At 33.8% G+C, this 19,343-nt stretch overlaps 1 protein-coding gene across 1 annotated transcript in view; it reads right to left on the reverse strand.

The window, feature by feature from the left end:
- The window catches only part of LOC111050816 (Down syndrome cell adhesion molecule-like protein Dscam2), a gene marked incomplete in the record, with an annotated part of 322,193 nt that overhangs the window by 169,345 nt on the left and 133,505 nt on the right, over positions 1-19,343 (reverse strand). The window contains 1 exon segment of the mRNA XM_039442229.1: positions 9,272-9,436. Coding sequence (XP_039298163.1) covers positions 9,272-9,436 — 165 coding nt within the window.

Below are 19,343 nucleotides of genomic sequence, written 5' to 3' on the forward strand. Positions count from 1 at the left end.
GCCTTTCAAATGAAAAACACCCAAGTCTTGTAGTTGTTCACTTCACAAAATATGCAGTCCTTAATTATTTTTACAAAGTAGATTTTTAAATTTAGATGCTTCAGAACCAAACATATAAATCACTAAAATAGGAAATATTCACATATTAGAGAAATATTTTTGCAGGACCAAAAACAAACTCGATATTCTCAATTATTAGCATCAGCTAATCAAGAGGGAAATACACTTGATTGTGACGCATAAGTCTGTACACATCTATAATTATATCTAGCAGCCTCCACAGTGTTTATCAAAACCACTGATTGTAGTTTCAGCCATAATATACTAGGAACTACTTAAGCCGTATACAAGGAACTACCTCAGCCCTTTACTAGGAACTATAGCTAATTCTGTTCTAAAACTCGAAACTTGTCTCTGTATCAAGGCTTTAATTAGCATAAGACTAAGCGTCGTATTGAATGAAGTACGCTATGATGGGGATCTTGCCTCTAGCCAATTAATTACATTTGTTATGAACAATCACACGGATTCTCTCTTGTGACTGTATTCACAGAAGCGATTCCATTAGCTCAGACGGTCCAAGCAGACAAGCTCATTTTCCTGACAGCTCCACATTGAGGCAAAACTGTTATACCTGGAGACAAGTGGAATGTGAGAAGGAATGTAAATAAGGTGTTGGAGTGCATTGCTTGAGTTCAAAACTCCTTCAGTGAGAATAATTCTTTGAGTGGAATGGGTTAGATCCAAACTCTCCATCATTCTTTGTTTTATAGTGAGGTCCACGTTATAATGGCAGTGGAGAAAGACAGAAGAGGAGCGTTGCCAATTCTCTGCCTTGCCACTGCTTTCCATAGAGGATAGCTGATACTGATATATTATAATTATATTGGTAAGTGATAGTAGCTTAACCTACTATTTAATTTGGTCTGAAGTAAAAATTTGAGAAGAGACAGTTTTGGGCAAAAACCTGTTTTGCCTTTACACATGAGTGTAGTAATTGTACATGACAATATTCAATTGATTGAGTACTTTATTTATGTAGATTACAATATATACTGGCCTTTACACTTATATAAAATAGCTTACAATACAGCAAAATTATAGATGAATTTACATAATATAGACTAAGAAAATAATTATTGAACTGTAAATGATACGAAAAAAGCAATTTGTAATAACTAAAGATAATATTGTAATGCATCTACATAAATTGGCGGAGCTTTGGACATATCAATGTCCATTCTTCGGAAAGAATATTCAAAATATCCTTCCCAAGCATCTTGTGGATCGATTCAAGGTCAATATTGTTTATAAGACGAGAATATCCAATTATAATGGGTTGTGTTTTGATGGGATTAAGCTTAAGGCCATTTGTCTTTGTCCATTCAAATATCGAATTGATTATCTTGATTCATAATTCCAACTGTTTCATTTATTTTTGTTATGGGATAGCTTAAATAAATTTGAAGGTCATCTGCATAAATATGGGAGTATGATATTCTATCAGAGATGAAAGAAATAATCATAATAATTAATAATTACCAACTTTTCTCTGATTCGATTCAATATCAACTACTGTTCATTCTTGTTTAAAGTAATCGATTATGTTTCATTCATCAAGAAAATATATTTTTTTCAATGATCTCATAATAAGTTTTCATAATTGATATTGAAATTCTGTGAATTAATAATATTTCCACTTTTGAACAATTAAATTACGACATCGCAGTCAGATATTTCTTGAAATTGATTATTAACAAGCAGTTTGTAATGGAAAAAAAATTGAAGATTAATATTTTCACATTGATAAAAGACGATCAGGCAACATTCCGGAGCTTGAAAAGGGTAGCGTTATCTGATTTAACGAATGATAGACAAGGATAGCAACACCAAATACTGCTAAACTCCCATTATAACGTAGACCTCACTACAGATGGGAATAACAGACATTGAAATAGGAACTCGATATGAAGCAGGAACTGATTCTATGAATTGCATTGTTCAAGAAGAATCAGAAACGGGATCGTTGTTTTGTAGCAAGGGTATAAAATATACCCGATCATAAAATACAGTCTCTGCTGACTACATTGGAAATAGTATATTTCGCACCTAGAGCAGAAAATGAGATTTTTCCGGCTCGAAATCGTTTTTCAAGTCCGAGGCCGTAGGCCGAGGACTAGAAAAGATTGAGAGCCGGAAAAACATTTTATTTTAGCCCGTGGTGCGAACGCTATTTCTCGCCACACACAAAAATAAACAATATATATATGAGAATAGTTGTTTACTAAGCACTTCCGAAAGCAGAAGTGGAAGGTGATAGATAGCTCTAGCAAATCTGAGGTAATCTGAATATCAGGAAACTGTCCAAGTATTTTTATTTTTACTATGATTTGTCTAAATAACCTAAAATATGATGTTCAATTATGTGGGAGGTTGAGTTTATACTTTTTTATTCTTTCAAATGACTATAGAATGATATTACTATAAATGTTTTAATTATTGAATAATGAAAAGTTTTTTGATCAGCTGTTTTTGATCACCTTTCTTAGTTCCATGTTAGCGGCTGGAAAGGGTACTCTTTCCGACCTAGGCCGGGAAGAAACCTGTTCTGACGTCAGACGAGAGTCGTCTGCAAACAATGTCTTTCAGATCTACGTAGGGACTGGAAAACAGCTGCTTTCTGTGCAGTGTGGCGAAAAATGATTTACACATCATCAAAAACCTGCAAACCTGTTTTGTCTCTCGGTGAAAAGTTTCCAATATTTTCAATTTCGCCTTAGCTAGTCTGTCCATGTGATTTCACAGCATTCTCGTTTTATTGGCTAGAATGTTATCGAAATCGTATATTTAATCTTAGACGATTTGCGACGTTGCAGTGTAGCATGGCGAATTTAAAATTGCTGGAGCAATATCATGGAAAATGAAAATTGAAGCAGCCAGCATGCGGGTCTCCCCTTCTGCCCCACCAACCCCCCCCCCCCCAAGTCAATCACCCCTTTCCCAATAATCCAAGTCCCTAAATAGGACGTCCCAGTTTCCCTCTCATTTTTAGTGGGGATAAATCATATCTTCGTATCTTAACATTTCCGTTTGAATCATCTCAAATGGTGATGTTACTTATTTCATCTCATTTCATGTGTCGTGGAGGATATAACTAGACACTATAGGGAGATTTCAAGGTTTTAAAATCATCATCAACATAGTTTAATATCAATAATCAAACACATAAAGCATTTTCAATCTGATGAATTCTCAATATGTAAATCACATGATAATAACAGAGTGTCATTTCATAGAGAAACAATAACGTAAGTAGATATCCCATGGTATAGTGCGTTTATGTTGCAACTTTTATTGTTATCTCAAGTCGATTACTATCGATTATTGTAGATTTTTACTGTTTTGTTGGGGTGAGAATGTATGAACGGCACAATATGAGAGACTACCAGCGTCACACACCTTTTTGGGAAAGAAATACGTGGACTATCGGCTTGAGATAACAGTAAAAGTTGCGACATAAACGCCCTATACCATGGGATATCTACTCAAGCTATAGTTTCTCTATGGTCATATGTATGGGAACCCTTTAATAAATTGGTGACTGTTGTAGATATAATACTGTAACTTTCAGGATAAGTTATTGGTCAAATACTCCACCTTTTGACGCACAACTGAATTTCAACCCCTCATAAGGGGGTGACTTAGGGGTTATAACTCGAATATTCTAAATGTGAACATCCATTGTGTCGTGAATCATTTTAAAGGCCTTTTTAAAGAAAGAAATATGATATCGATGAAAATGTTCTATGATACTTTTATCCAAAATGGCGGCTGATTGAAATTTTAGTTTTTAAGGAAATGATGGGTTGTAACTCAAATATTTTGAACGTAGGCAGCCATTGTGTGATGAATCATTTTAAAGGCCTCTTCAAAAAGATAAAGATGACATCAATAAAAATGTTCTATGATACTTTTATCTAAAATAGCGGCTGATTGAACTTTATCAATTATTTCTTTAAAAACTAAAACTTCAAATCAAATGCCATTTTTGATAAAAGTATCATGGAACATTTTTATTGATGTCAGCTTTCTTTCTTCAGAAAGGCCTTTGAAATGTTGTACCACACAATGGGTGTTTACATTTAAAATATTCGACTCACAACCCCCAAGTCACCACCTTATGAGGGGTTGAAATTAAGTTGTACGTCAAAAGGTAGAGTATTTGACCAATAACTTATCCTGGAAGTTACAGTATTATATTATCTACATCAGTTTCCAATCTATTGAATGGTTCCCATACATATGAATCACTCTGTATATGAAGCATCTACATTCTAAAATCTACTTTGTGGAGATAATTAAGAACTGAAAACTTTGTGAAGTGAACAACTACAAGACTTATCCTATTTCGGACTATGTGTTATCTAAATTTGGGAGAGGAATAGCACAAGGTTAACTTATTTTTTCTCTTCCTATCATTGCACTTGTATGAATCAATCAATATGTTAAATTCTTGATATGTACTTGAGTTTTCAACATTAATTAACACAGTTTCCAAATTTAGAGTGTTTATATATTTGGACTAAATTTTTCTATAAGAATTGGTATCTCAATGTATCAGCTGTGTGTGCTTCTAGTGAAGAAGGTGGTTTTCAATTTTCGGATTAAAATTTCTCAATATTTTACAATTTCAAGATTTTAGAGAAAGTAATTTTGTTGTTCAATTTGCCCAAAATTTTTTGATTGCTTTGTAGATTGGGCACACATTTTATAAAGTGGAAAAACATAACCTTCTTTCTAGACTAGTATTTGATACAAAATTTGGTATAGGAACAGTTTTGGGCTGTGCCTGTTGATCCTCTCCTCTCCATTGTGTATCTTGAATTAACAAGACAATGGATAAGAATGAATCATGATCTATAGATCTTCAATACCTATAGGTCTAAATTCAAAATATAATTTTTGACAGATTTGAGTTAGATTTGTTCCTTCTATCTCAATCATTGTTCTGATTTTATGCTGATTCCAATGAGATAGTTTGAGATAGTTTAAGATAATTTTGGACAGTTTTAAGTTAATTTTGTTCCTTCTCTCAATAACTGTTCTGATTTTATGCAAATTCCAATGAGGAAAGACTACAGCTTTGATATAGGCCTCTATAGATATTCAGATAATGTATGAACTACATCCCATTAACGTTAGATAATCGACTATGGTTCACAGTCAATATCGATATCCAGCTACAAAGGCTATCATTCCTATCTTCCACAGCCCTTCAAATAATAAGTCAACTCGAATGCAGATGACAGATCGATTAAAATCAGTATCAATGGTTCAATTCGCTTCGGAGAAACATAATATAATAGCCTAAGATAACTGTTGCAGAGATAGGAGCAATGTAAACGACATGGAATACACCAATACGACCCAGCGTTGAAACCGTTCAACATTCTCCAATCTAGACAACTTATTTATTCTATATACAATAAGTACATCTTGAAAATGATAGGGGGAGAAAGAGAAATAAAGAGATATCATAAATAGTTCTTCTATAAGAATAAAACAAAATAAATTCTTATAGCACCCTTTATTTTAAAAAAAACTTTAAGATAGTTGAACAACTAGTTCAAAAACAGAAAAAATATTTTTTATTTTATAACCTGACGATGGTGTAATATATCACCGAAACTAGTTGTTCAACTATTTTAAAGTTTTTTACTTTCCTTGCCCTATTACCATAGGTAAGGAAAGTATTGCTTTCCAAAAAAAATTAAGGTACAATAATTTCAAGTTTTCTATATATTTCAAGGTCCCCTGAGTCCAAAAACATGAATAGCTATTCATAAGCCCTATCAACCGACATGAGTCTCATTTTTGTGAAAATTGCAGGAGCTCCGTAATATTCTTGAGAAAAATGGCAGATAATTACTAAAAAACCATGTTTTCACGATTTTCTCAAAAATTACTTGACCGATTTTTTTCAAATTCATATCCTGTATAGTTATTTATCAGCTCTATCAACTGGCATGAGTCTTTATCCTGGGAAACTAATGGGGGTCCACCCCATCCTTGAGAAATGGACTTTGTAACTTCCTTCTCGTGCATGAGGTAGGTAGGTAGAGCAGTTTATAAAAAGAACACAGTCATAGTCGAGATATTTCATCTGTAGAATAGCTGTTTCGACGACTTTTGAAAAAATCATCGAATTTCACAATTTACACAAAGGATAAAGTACTCTGAAAAAATTATATATAGTACACATATAAAGTAGTCTGATCGTAGTTGCAAATATTTTGCCGCCAATCGTCATTATGTAACTCCCCTAAATTATTCTAGCCTAAGAATGAGGCTTACAGTTCAATGAGCAAGGAAAGTTGTGTGAGTGTACCACATCAGATTTTTAAAAATAAAGGGTGCTATAAGATTTTTATTTTGTTTTATTAATTTAAAAGTAGCCCATGTCAATAAGTGTTTTCTTCTATATGATATATATTATGATCAATAGTTGATTTAATTGAATTCGAAACAGTCATATATGTGACGTATCACAATCTGCAATCAGAATTGAAGTAGAGGTTATATTCTGATTTTCATCTTGATGTATTTGAAGACTGTACACTGCACCAAATCATACTAATTTAAATGGGTTGAAAATGGCATGTTTCTAACGCATGTAGCTCATAAGCCTGTGTGTATGGAGTATATGTTTATATCCGAACCCTGTTTTAGTTGAAACAATAGATAGATAAACAAACAATACATATACGATTTTCTTAAACAATTTTTTCAGAAAAATTCGTTTAAATGTTGATAAGCATACATGAAGATGGCATCGATTCTTAATGTAGAGTTAAAACAACTTGTAATTAAAACAACAACTTGAAAGGATGTGCGAAGCAGAGAGATAAAGGGAGAAAGGAAAGCGTTTGCCAAGTTGACATACAGGCTCAGTTGATGCAATGCTTTCAGAGAAGAAACTTAAGTATGCGTATCATGAGGTGTTGAAAACTTACTAAAAACTACAGAACGCTGTCCGCTCTAGCATGGCCTTTGTATCCCTAATTTTCTATGCACCGCATAATCCCTATCAATTTATTTTAATTCCACTATTCAGCCTATTATTCTAGTTTGAGAGCATTGAACAAGATATGTGAGATGGAATTTTGACTGTGAAGCTGGGCCTATTTTTTAGGGATGGGTATCGAATGACAAAACATCGATGTTTTTTCTCCTGAACATCGATAAGTGGAAAACATCGAACAGTAAACATCGATGTTTTGAACATCGACGTGTTGCCGTACATTTTACGGAAGACTATTATATCCTTAGAGTAATTCAGATAGTGAAATCAATTTCCTTTTTTATGTACATGTAAAAGAAAGGGACAGAGCTTTTAAAAAGTAGTTACAATAAAGGAATATTTTCGATTGGCAGCAACGAAACTGTAAGTTAATAAATTGTTTGTAGTTGTAGGTAATCAGACTCTACGTTATCAACGAAGATTGATATTTAATCGAATATAAAAAAGAAAATCCAATAATAGTTGAGTCAGAAACCTTTCAAGATATCCTCGAAGATTCTGTCTTGGGATTTCATCCTAAGCTAATATTAGCAAACATTGTTACTCATAATATCATTCAATACCTGATAGTTTTATTTAGGAAATGAGAATGAATAGAGGTGTTTTTATGGCTATCTACACTCCATACAATAGGAGGACCTCTATTCCAGAGCTAGATTAATAATTGGTATTAAACGTATGTTGAGGAAAGCACTTGTAATAAGAAAAACTCTTTCTTCCTAAGAAACGAAAAATCCGACCTCTTATTCAATTATAAATAGGTATCTAACCTTGACAAGGGTCACAGTTATGTAAATCTTCAAGAGTATCCAACAGTCTCACATAAAAATACAGAGAGCCTTATTGAAAAATTCCTTTTTGTTGGGAAAAACACCGAATGACCGATGTCTAGGTAAAACCATCGATAAGTGAAAAACATCGAACAGTAAACTAACCCATCCCTACAATTTTTATTACATTTATTGCAATAAATTATTTAAAACATATTCACTCAAGAGCATGCGTGACGGGCTGTAGTTGAAAGTTACTTCTAAAATAGGAACATTCCACTTTAACAAAACCTCCAAAGCATTTTCTGACCCTTGTTTCAAAATTATTATTTCTCTGATTTTTATTGAAGAAGGCCCAATCCAATAATTTTCTGATATATATATTTTATACTTAAATAGAAATACTAAGAAATTGTCAAAAACCACAAATGTTATTAAAAGTAGAAAGTCTGGTTTCGGTTGTTACACCATTGTCAATCTCTGATAAACTAAAACTGAATACAAGAGCAGTAGAATTTATACTAGTGGGTGAGTACCGTTATTGGTCAAGGACATAAGCGCCTGCCATTGGCCCTGCTAGACAATCTCCTCCCACTTAACGGTGAATGTAATAGAAACGGCACAAAATGGCGGTTTAAGCAACAGACTCGCCATGATAACAAAATTTACTTGCAGGACAAAATGAAACACAAGAAAACAAGTAAAAGATAATAAAACAAATATGTAAAACTATTGACTAATGTATGCTGACAAGGTTATGATAAAACTAGATTGGTAGTGTTGTATTGGTTGAAATGAATCTGGTCATTTAAAATATACTGGTAATTGTCCTTGAATACTCTTGTTATCTCTAAAGCCTCTAGTATATTCAAATATCTGCCTTTGTTATTAACATGCAGAAACCAATATTCTCCTCAGTAAGCTTGTGATTATTTGTTATCAAATGTTCTGCAAAGTTAGATTTTTTATTTCCTTTATTCCAATCTCTGATGTGTTCTTCAATCCTACCTTTGAAATTTCCACCTGTCTGACCCACGTAACAAGCATTGCAATCACCATATTCAAGTTTGTACACCTCAATTTTATCCCAAATATCAATTTTGTCTTTACTACAGTTAAATAGACTATTAAAAATCGGTTTGATCCTGAAAGCAACATGAAATCCATTCTTTTTCAATTCCCAACATATCTTATCAGATACAAGGCCTGAATATGGGATTGTTATCCAATTCTTTTCCTCACAGTTATAGAGCTGATTATATCTGTACATATAAAAACAGTAAGGAACTGATATTATGAGCGTAGCATCAGCTGATGAAAAGTGGAATGCACGTGTTCGTGTCGCTGGAGTGTGTACGCACTTTTAAAAACAGGTAGCATGCATCGCTGAAATTTTGAGGATGAATAAATTAAAACTTACCTCCTTTCAATGATGGATAGATGTTGAAGGAGGAATCCTGCATCCATGATGTAACCTGGACGAATTCACGTATGAAATTGGGAAAAATGCACTTCAGTACAGCGGTGTTACCTCTCAACACAGTCTTACCGTACAAGATGTTCACCTCGTAGTACTGCATAACCACTGCAACAAAACATTGCCTCATATGAATAAAGTTGAGCATTTTCTTATACTTCTAAAATATGGAGCATTTGCTTCATTTTCTATGAATGAACGTGAGCAAAACCTTTTGCTCATGCTCATCAAAAAAATAGTTTGAGCATTTGCTCAAAAGTAAAAGCTTTTGCTCAAAATTGTATGAATAAACTAGAACATTTGCTCAACTTTTGAAGCAAATACTTCAAAAAAGGTGAGTCCACTCTGGAGCAGCTTTTCACGTTTTTCTCACAGTAAAAATTCGTGTAAGAGGAAACTATAACAGACACGATCAAAACCAATAGTTGAAAACCATAAAACTCTTTTAGATTCAACCATGATATATATCACCATTATTCCTGCAAAAGGATAAATACAAAAGATACCTATCCGATATAAAGATGACCATCACAGAATAGGAAATAGGCATTAAAAAAGATGAGAGTGTAGACGATTATAAGAAGGCTATTGATATTATAAGATATGCTGAATATTATTATAGAGATGACATTTTTCCTATTTCAAAATTCCAAAACTCAACTAGCCTAGAACTCAATTCATAAATAGAAAACAGAGCAGACGACGCAAACACAAGCGGTGTCTTCTAACTTGCATATTTAGCGCTTACGTGAGCTATAAAAACAAAGTAAGGCCACAAAGGCGAATCAGCTGATGAAAAATCTTTAAAATACGTGAGCATTTGCTCCAGAATTCAGGAGCATAAGGTAAGAGTATAAGGTGAAGCTTATTCATATAGAAATGAGCAAATGCTTATGCTTCTACCTAATGCTCATGTGCAAAAGCATGGAGCATAAGGTTTTGCTCAATGAGCATTTGCTCTGGTTTCATTCATATGGGCCATTGACTCATTTCCCAGTACAATGTTCATCAATAGGCTGATAATTTGAATGGTGATATAACATCCACAAAATTAGAAAATTACAAGAATTATTTTTGAGAGATAAAAATAATATAATAGTCTAATATTAGTTTGTATTTTTATTGTTCAGGAGTCTGTGTAGAATTTGACAACATATTTGTGTTTTTATTCAATTATGAAACGGTTCTACTATATTGACAATGACTTAGTCGAATTTGAAAAAAAAAACTACTGATTTAATTATAACTTGAGTTGTTTGGTCCATGACAAAATATGACATAACTGGACTTAATCAATTTACCAATGATACTTTACACCATCCAAACAGCAAGCATCATTTCACATTGTCAAACTAAGTACAGTGAAGTGTTTATATCCAAACATAGATTCCCAAAATTCATCTGTAATACCTAAATCAAGATGTGATAATGGAAGTAGAACTAAAGTGGTTTTACCAATGTGTAGATATCGAAATTCTACATCCGGATGTGAAATTATCTCATTTCTTTAAAAAGTGGACTTAAATGCTTGTGTCAAATAATAAATAAATTTATTCCCTTTGAAAAATACAATCAAACAATTAAAACAAAAAAAGTACAAAATATCTACAATACAATAGGTTTATGAAAAAATATGGAATTTAATTCTATCGGAAATTAACCTACTCAACTATGGGAAACCCATGTACTAGAGTAAATTTAGATATTACACAATGAAGAATAAGATAGACTCGCTGAAGTGATATGATGTGCTGAGGAAAAGGAGAGAGAATTATTGAATGAAAAAGACTAAGAAATTGTCAAAAAACAATTGTTTTTTCCATTCAATATGAATAATTACCACAATATCAACTTCTCAACTACACAAAAAGAGAGGAATACCTTGCCAATCATGGATTCCCAAGTAATAGGAAGGTAAGGTGTAACAAAGAGGGAAAAGTGTGAATGTAAGGTGGGTAAGAATGATGATGTATTTTAGAATATGACGAGAGATCATTCATTGAAGATCTCACAATTCTTTCACGGGAAAGCTTGAACTATTGAATTTAACAGATGAAAAATTCATAATAACATAGAAGAATTCAACAGTGAATGAAATAATAATTCACTGTAGCTTGAACTACAGATGAAAACTTCATAATAACATAGAAGAATTCAACAGTGAATGAAATAATAATGAGTTCAAGTAATAAGTGATGGAATGAATGAAAAATATTCTGTCAGAAGTCTATTTGTGATTCGTCGGAAAATTACAACTTTCCTCCTTGGAAGCTCCTTAGGAGCTCTTTTTTTATTTAGATGAAGCTCCCTCTCATTCATTCCGCTGCTTCTTATGCTTGGTACCTTGTTAGTTGTTATTACGTCACAATATTCACAGGAAACAAATTGTTCACTTTTGTTTAAAATTTCCCTTAGCGAGGGAAACAATATGAAATTCTCATGAAACTCGAGTGGGATATTTCAACTTGAAATCTTTCCTCATTCTTAATTTTCATGGAATACACGTGCTTGATTGAGGAAGTTCAATTTTTAAATTGACAAGCTACCTAGGTAACGAAATTTCCATGTAGGGTGAAAAATAACAGATGGTGAGAGCACAAGGAAAAACGTTTTCAGGGTTTATAAGAGCAGTTAGTTGTTGAAAACATGGTAAGGCATTATCCAGATAACTTTTTTAATTAGCTGGCTGCAGCTGAGCCGGGAAAACGCTGTTCTAAATGGGGAAGTCGCATTTCTCTTGGGTCCACACTAAATAAGAAAGATAATGAGCCAAGGTATACGTTGATAGAAGCAGGGATGGCAAAGGCGAGATAAGCAAGCCAGTCTGGATATTAATCAATGTTGGAAGCAATCTCACACAGCAAGAGCTCAACCAAATAGGACGCTACGAAAATCATTGAAATGGATAGGATCAAAGGTAATTTGGAGAGTCAATCTGTACTGTACACGGAAAACCGTTTGTGAGGATAAACACATTGGAATAACTGAGCTCAATCCGCCTAATGGCTGGAAATGACATGACTGCCCGATTCCTGTTTATAATGGAGGCTCATGCAATAATTCATTATATTTATCTGTTTGGCCATTGAGCTGTTGTACCAAACAAATCGAGTAGGCTGCAGGCTTCCTTTGGTGTGTTATAATCAATGTTTGTTGAAGCAACTAATATCCGGGGTTAAGTGTTAGAGTGGACATTACTGTCCAAACTTCGCCATTTAATCAAACCAAACAGTCATTTTATCCATTGGTTTTACTCATTTTACTAACCAAGTTATTTTAACATTTGATCTCGTCTGTCTTCATTAGGGATGTCAATCCCGAAATCCCGGTCCATTTTTGATACCTAACAATCCCGGGAATTACGGGATAAGAAAACCTGAAATTGTGAATAGAACCATAGAGAAACAATAGCTTGAATAGATATCCCATGGTATAGGGCGTTTATGTCGCAACTTTTACTGTTATCTCAAGCCGATAGTCCATGTATTTCTTTCCCAAAAAGGTGTGTGACGCTGGTAGTCTCTCATATTGTGCCGTTCATACACTCTTACCCCAACAAAACAGTAAAAATCGACAATAATCGAAAGTAATCGACTCAAGACAACAATAAAAGTTGCGACATAAACGCCCTATACCATGGGATATCTACTCAAGCTATTGTTTCTCTATGATAGAACTTTTCCAAAGACAATTTAATATAGAATTCATTTACGGTAATGGAAATGAGTTTTGCATAACTGATTTATTTTTCCAAGTGTTTGACTAATTTATTCTACAGACACAGCCTACAGTTGCATTACACAATATAATGTACAGTATATACATTATATTTACTGTACTCTGTACTGGCTAAATGGAATTCGCATCATCTGCAGAATGGTTGTTGATCGGTTGTTATGCCTCTACGTTTGTTTCTGTTTACACAGCACCACAATTACCAGTCTAGACGGCGCAATATTTGCAATAGTGCTGATATCATTTCCTTGAAATGCACTCAAAACTTTGAAAAGACTTCAGAAATCAGAAATAAATAAGCACCATCTATTCATTCTCTGTCTAATTGTTCCTCTTCTCTTCTCTTTCTCTATCATAAGTAGAATATCTAGTTGAAGTAGATATAGTTGGCTCTACGAAATTTAATTCATATAGTAGTGGTTCAGATTTTAAAAAAGTTACTCCTAATCTTGAAAACACTTAAAGAAATAAAATGTTCGATTTTAATATTATTCCTAAGTATTTTTCCATTTAAATAATATCCTCTCCCTCTATAATAAGCCCTTTCTCATCTCCACACACTGTTACTGAACATGTAATTGAATAATATTCTCTCCCTCTATAATAAGCCCTTTTTCATCCCCACACACCGTTACTGAACATGTAGCCTAATTGAGTAGAAACAATTGGTTAAAAATGTATGAAACTGATTTTTACCGATCCCGGAATCAGTCCCGGGATCCCGGGATTGATATTGGATAATCCCGAAATACCGGGATTGGAAATCAGTTCCGGAATTGACATCCCTAGTCTTCATCAAGAACGTAGGCCTTTACATCACAAACGTAGAATTCTACAATTATTTTTCAGCAAGCAATTTATTGTAGACCTAATTTTCCTGGGTTTCCAATAAATCTTATAACAAAAAATATCAAGCTGAGAGAATCTGTTGTAATTATTCAAATACAATCTTCCTCTATTCAGAAATATTAATTACACAGGCTTTCCAAAAGTGATTATGAACCTCCAATCTCTTTTAATGAGAAATCAATTTTTCAAATAAACTGATATACTACTTCGTTGAAAAAAAGATAGACCTAATGAGTGATATTGGATGGTGAATACCTTTGATTTTTTCTATGATCGAGTAGAATAGAATAAATAATGATAAATTCAGCTTTGTACTGATAACCACGAATATAATAATCGTAAAAATTGTAATATACATTGATTGCCTTTCCATTTCACCGCTGCACAGTGCTTGTGAAAAACACCGTTTTATTTCGGGATGAGATATTTTAATAAACTTTCATGAAAGCCATAAAATACATAGAATCAGTACACATTTCCAATAAAACAGACAGGGAAATTTTAATTGGAAAAACTGTTTACAATGCTGCCGAATTCCAATTTCAATTTTCAATAACTCAACCAGGTGATGAGACAAAAAATCCTGAATATTTGATACGTTATTATAACACTCAGTAAAATTTTATGACTTCATAACTTATGCAAACAACTACAGTGAACCGCACGAAAATAGTCCGATGGAAATTGAAACAGATGAGTGCAATGTTGTCAAATAATGGTTGATTAACGTCCTTCACAGCTGATTATAAATGATAATGAATTCATAGTCTTATAATAAATTAACGAATTTTCATAATTGAGATTGGATATTATTTGTTTAATTGATTGTATTCCTACATTGTTGAAAAACGATCTGGCAATGTTACAGAGGTGAAAAAGGATAGCGCCATGTACTTTGTCGAATGATAGACAAGGATAATGAATTTTCATAATTGAGATTGAATATTATTTTGTTAATTGATTATATTTCTACATTGTTGAAAAATCTATCAAAATGGCAATGTTACAGAGGTGAAGAAGGATAGTGCCATCTACTTTGTTAAATGATAGACAAGGATAACAACACCAATGTTGATCAGATACTGCCATCATGACGTTGACCTCACTAGAGGGAGACTTGATAGTGGGGGGCCCCACACCACAAAACTGCCTAGGGGCAACTGGCTGCTCATCGTTTGGTGCAAACTTCAATGATGTAAGTTTCAACTTGCAACCATTTCACAGTTTTCATCGATGAACAGCTAGACAATGTTCCCTACTTTAATAATTTTCATATTATTGATTCATCTGTTGCTGTCTGAGCGTTTTATGTGGTCAGGAAAGGTTGAAAAAGCTACGAGGACAGAATGAAAAGTTTCCGACCAACGGATCTGGACTATCGTTCTGATCATATTTTAACAGTTACTCACTGAAATTTCAGTCATTTATTTATGTTACAGAAAAGTTGTTTGAGTTACAGTCGTTATTTATGTACAGTCGCTGTCAGATATGTAAGTTTATGTTATGTAAGATTTATTTTTCAGTTTCAAACTCAACAGGATCCGGAGTATCGTAATGCAAATTTTTTTATAGTTGCTAGAATTCTAGCCATTTTGATTGCGTGTATTTTATGCTACAGTCGTTTAACCCTACAGAGACACACTTACTTTATGCTAACACAGTAGACACACTCGGGTATTGAACAGTAAAACCCCAATTTAATTTTGCATTTTTCTTTGCAAAATATGAAAAAAAAAACAAATACTTAGACCATACTTCATCATTTCTTAATCATTTTTGTTCCAAGTGCATACAGAAATCAAAAGTAAAGCACTGTTTATCAATATTTATACTAATTTTAGAAGTACGTATGTTCCGCCCAAGTGTTGGAGCTCCTAATCCGGTTTGAAGTTTGAAGTTGCCAATGACAACTTCATCAAAAACTCACGTCTTTTCATTTTATTGTTTTGAATCTCAAGTTGTAGAGAATCATAGCATTTATTCCAATCTGATCCATCATCCCATACCACATTCGTAGTGACAATACAAGTAAATCTTTGTAATAAAAGTGTTTGATAAAAGTCCTATGTAAAAGACACTCTGGGGTGTTAGACACCCCAAACGAAGAACAAGATGAGCTGGTGACGACCTTGTAGAATGCTATTACTGATGACTGGAAGTGGTGGAGAGTAGTTGACAATACTACAAACCCAATTTAGACTGGGCATAAATTCCCATCAGTTTGATATTGTCAACTGCAGAACAGAAAAAAAATCCCCGGGGTGTGAAACACCCCAGTGTGTCTCTTTAGGGTTAATTACAGTCACTGTTCACGTTACAATCGTCACCGTATTATGTTACAGATTTTTATGCTAAATCGTTGTAGGATAATGTAAGTTTATGTCATTTAAGCTCCAAACCCAACAAGAGCTGGTGCCGGTTAAGTTTTAATCGTGATTAATTCCAAGGGAATCAATCAGAGAAGCCATATCTCTTTAAAAAGCCTTCTCTGATTGGTTCTCGTGGAATTAATTACGGTTGAAATGTAACCGGCTTTTGTGCAACTGGGCCTTGGAGTATCGTTTCATTCATATTTTAATAGTTACTAGAATTCTAGCAATTTTTAATGCGTATAATTCATGTTATACAGTCGTTTGATTACAGGTCACTGTCTACGTTACAGTCGTTATTTATGTTACAGTTTTTCATGAACAATCGTTGTAGGATAATGTAAGTTTATTTAATTTAAGTTACAAACTCATTAGACTTTTAGTATCATATTTTTTCATATATGATGTATCAATTTAATTCATATTTTTTAAGATACTTGAATATTAGATATTTCGGACGCGTATTATTTATGTAACAGTTGTTAGAATACAATCTCTATTCATTCATGTTTACAGTCATTTACGCGCTCTGGCTGAGATGCGGGCTTCGCAAGCCCAATCACCTTTTATGATTGAATAGTGAGGAGTAGCAGCCTCCGCGCTTCGCGCTCCGGATGGGAGGCGGGCTTCGCCTGCCCAATCGCCTTTATGATAATGTAAGTTCATTTAATTCAAGTTACAAACTCATCTGACTTTTAGTATCGTTTTATTCATACTTTCTTTAGATACTTGAATTTGAGATATTTCGGACGCGTATTATTTATGTAACAGTTGTTAGAATACAATCTCTATTCATTCATGTTTACAGTCGTTTATGTACAGTGATTGTCGGATAATGTAAGTCAAGGTCTATAAATACAGGTCATGACACTCGTGTTCCTTATGGAGCGGCCATTTTGTGGGGTCTTCATGGCGGTACATTTGAAATATTCCAATCTGCTAATAACAAATCATGCATTATGCTTTTTTAAAAACAATATTCTGGTTCAGATAATATGTAAGTTCAGGTTTTCGATTTTTTAGTAATGGAATTTCAATGATAAATTGTTCAATAATTCATTTTTTTATTATTAAAAATTGTTCTTATTCTTGTAACTTGTTATGATTCATAAGGCATTGGGACAAAAGGCATACCTCAAGAAGAGTTTGAAGTTCCCAATCTAAAAATCAACAATTAAATTCCTAGTTGGAATCTCAATATTAGATTATTCTGTGGGAAGAATTTATTCTACAATTCAAAGCCAATAAATAATCCTTGAACAATATAACAAAATAACACATCATGTTGTTCAATCCATAATGATAACAGCTGATAAATTTGAAAATTTGTGAGCAGATTGGAATATTTCAAATGTACGGCTATAAAGACCACACAAAATGTCGATTTTGCAATGCATCACGGGACTGTGTCATGACCTGTATTTATAGACCTTGATGTAAGTCGATGTCTTGTGATCCGTTCCTTCACATCAAACCAAAAACTTGATCAATTCCAAATTTTATTGACGGGGTTTAGGCGCAAATAATCTTTGTTTTTACACCTTCTTTACTTTACAATAGATTATATTTTTGGATGTATTATTGACCACTGTAAACTGAGTACTAAATGGTCTGATACGGAGTTGGAATCAAACAAGTTTTGGTCTAATTTTAGCAAACAACACTCGTCATCGATTCACCCAAACAACTGTTTGTGAAGGGTCTCTTCACACTTATCTACGCTAAGCTGAAATACGTCATATCTCCCAATGTTAAATCCAAGCTACGAGTCTGTCCCGTTCTTCAGTGCAGCGCAGCTTTCAATACTGGGAGATAGCACGGCTACGTCTCTCGAAGAGTATTCCAGCGTAGCGTACCTAAGTGTGAAGATACCTTAACTCAAACAATTAGGCCCGGTTGCACAAAAGCCGGTTAAGTTTCAACCGTGATTAATCTCACGAGAACCAATCAGAGAAGGCCTTCTTGATAAGACGGCTTCACTGATTGTCTCTCGTGGAACTAATCACGATAAAAATTTAACGGGCTTTTGTACAAACGGCACTTAGCTTCAAAAATTGATGTATGATTTTGGTGGTAACTATTGGAACATGACTAAATAATAGATACTCCAGACCCTGTTAACGAGAATTATCATCTCCATGTTAGGGCGGAAACTTTTCAATCTCCCCTCATATATATAATATAAAAGCGAAATGGCACTCACTCACTGACGGACTGACTGACTGACTGACTCACTCACTCGCAGAACTAAAAATTGACAGGACCAAAAACGTTCAAATTTGATAGGTATGTTTATGTTCAGTTGGCTCTTTAGCGGCGCACTAAGAACGGATTTGGAAAATTTCGAAAGATACGCCCAAAATCTGCGTTTTTCCAGCGTTTTTTTAGCGTTTCTCAGCTTTATCGAGAACAAATGAACAGAAAATGTTCAAATTTACTACAGAAGCTCAGCTGGGGTGTAATGATGTTGTGTTAGAAGGAATTTGAAATTACGCCCAAAATAAGCGTACAGAGGTTACGCTAGGGTCAATAAATTTAGTGATGAGGTGACTTTAATATTTCATCAAAGATACGCCCAAAATCAGCGTTTTTCCAACGTTTTTCTCAGATTTTCTGCGCTTTCTCAGTACTTTGACTTTCTGATGGAATGAAGCATGCTCAAATGAAAAATGCAGGTGAGCGAATTGAGTCCGCTGATCTCACTTTTTCAGTCAGGGGTCCAGGGGGCGGAGCCCCTGGCTAGACGGATACGGCGAGCGAAGCAAGCCCGATGGCTAGTATCTTATAAGATTGAGGCAGTTGTTAATAATAATATTTTAATAATAATATTTTTGTTTTTTCCAATTGTCACAACTTTGTACTGTTTTTGGTGAAATAAATTGAATTGAATATACTCCACATCTAGAAGATAATGACTATGTATTGCAAAATAACATATATCATTGTTTAAAAAACGTTGAATAAGCATGTTTTAAAAGTAATGCTTGAATACTATGCATTTACAATCAATATATACTGCGGAGAAGAATGGGCAATCTATTAAGCAGCATTTACAAACTGAA

Source organism: Nilaparvata lugens, chromosome X (assembly GCF_014356525.2).
Source record: "Nilaparvata lugens isolate BPH chromosome X, ASM1435652v1, whole genome shotgun sequence".
Taxonomy (NCBI): domain Eukaryota; kingdom Metazoa; phylum Arthropoda; class Insecta; order Hemiptera; family Delphacidae; genus Nilaparvata; species Nilaparvata lugens.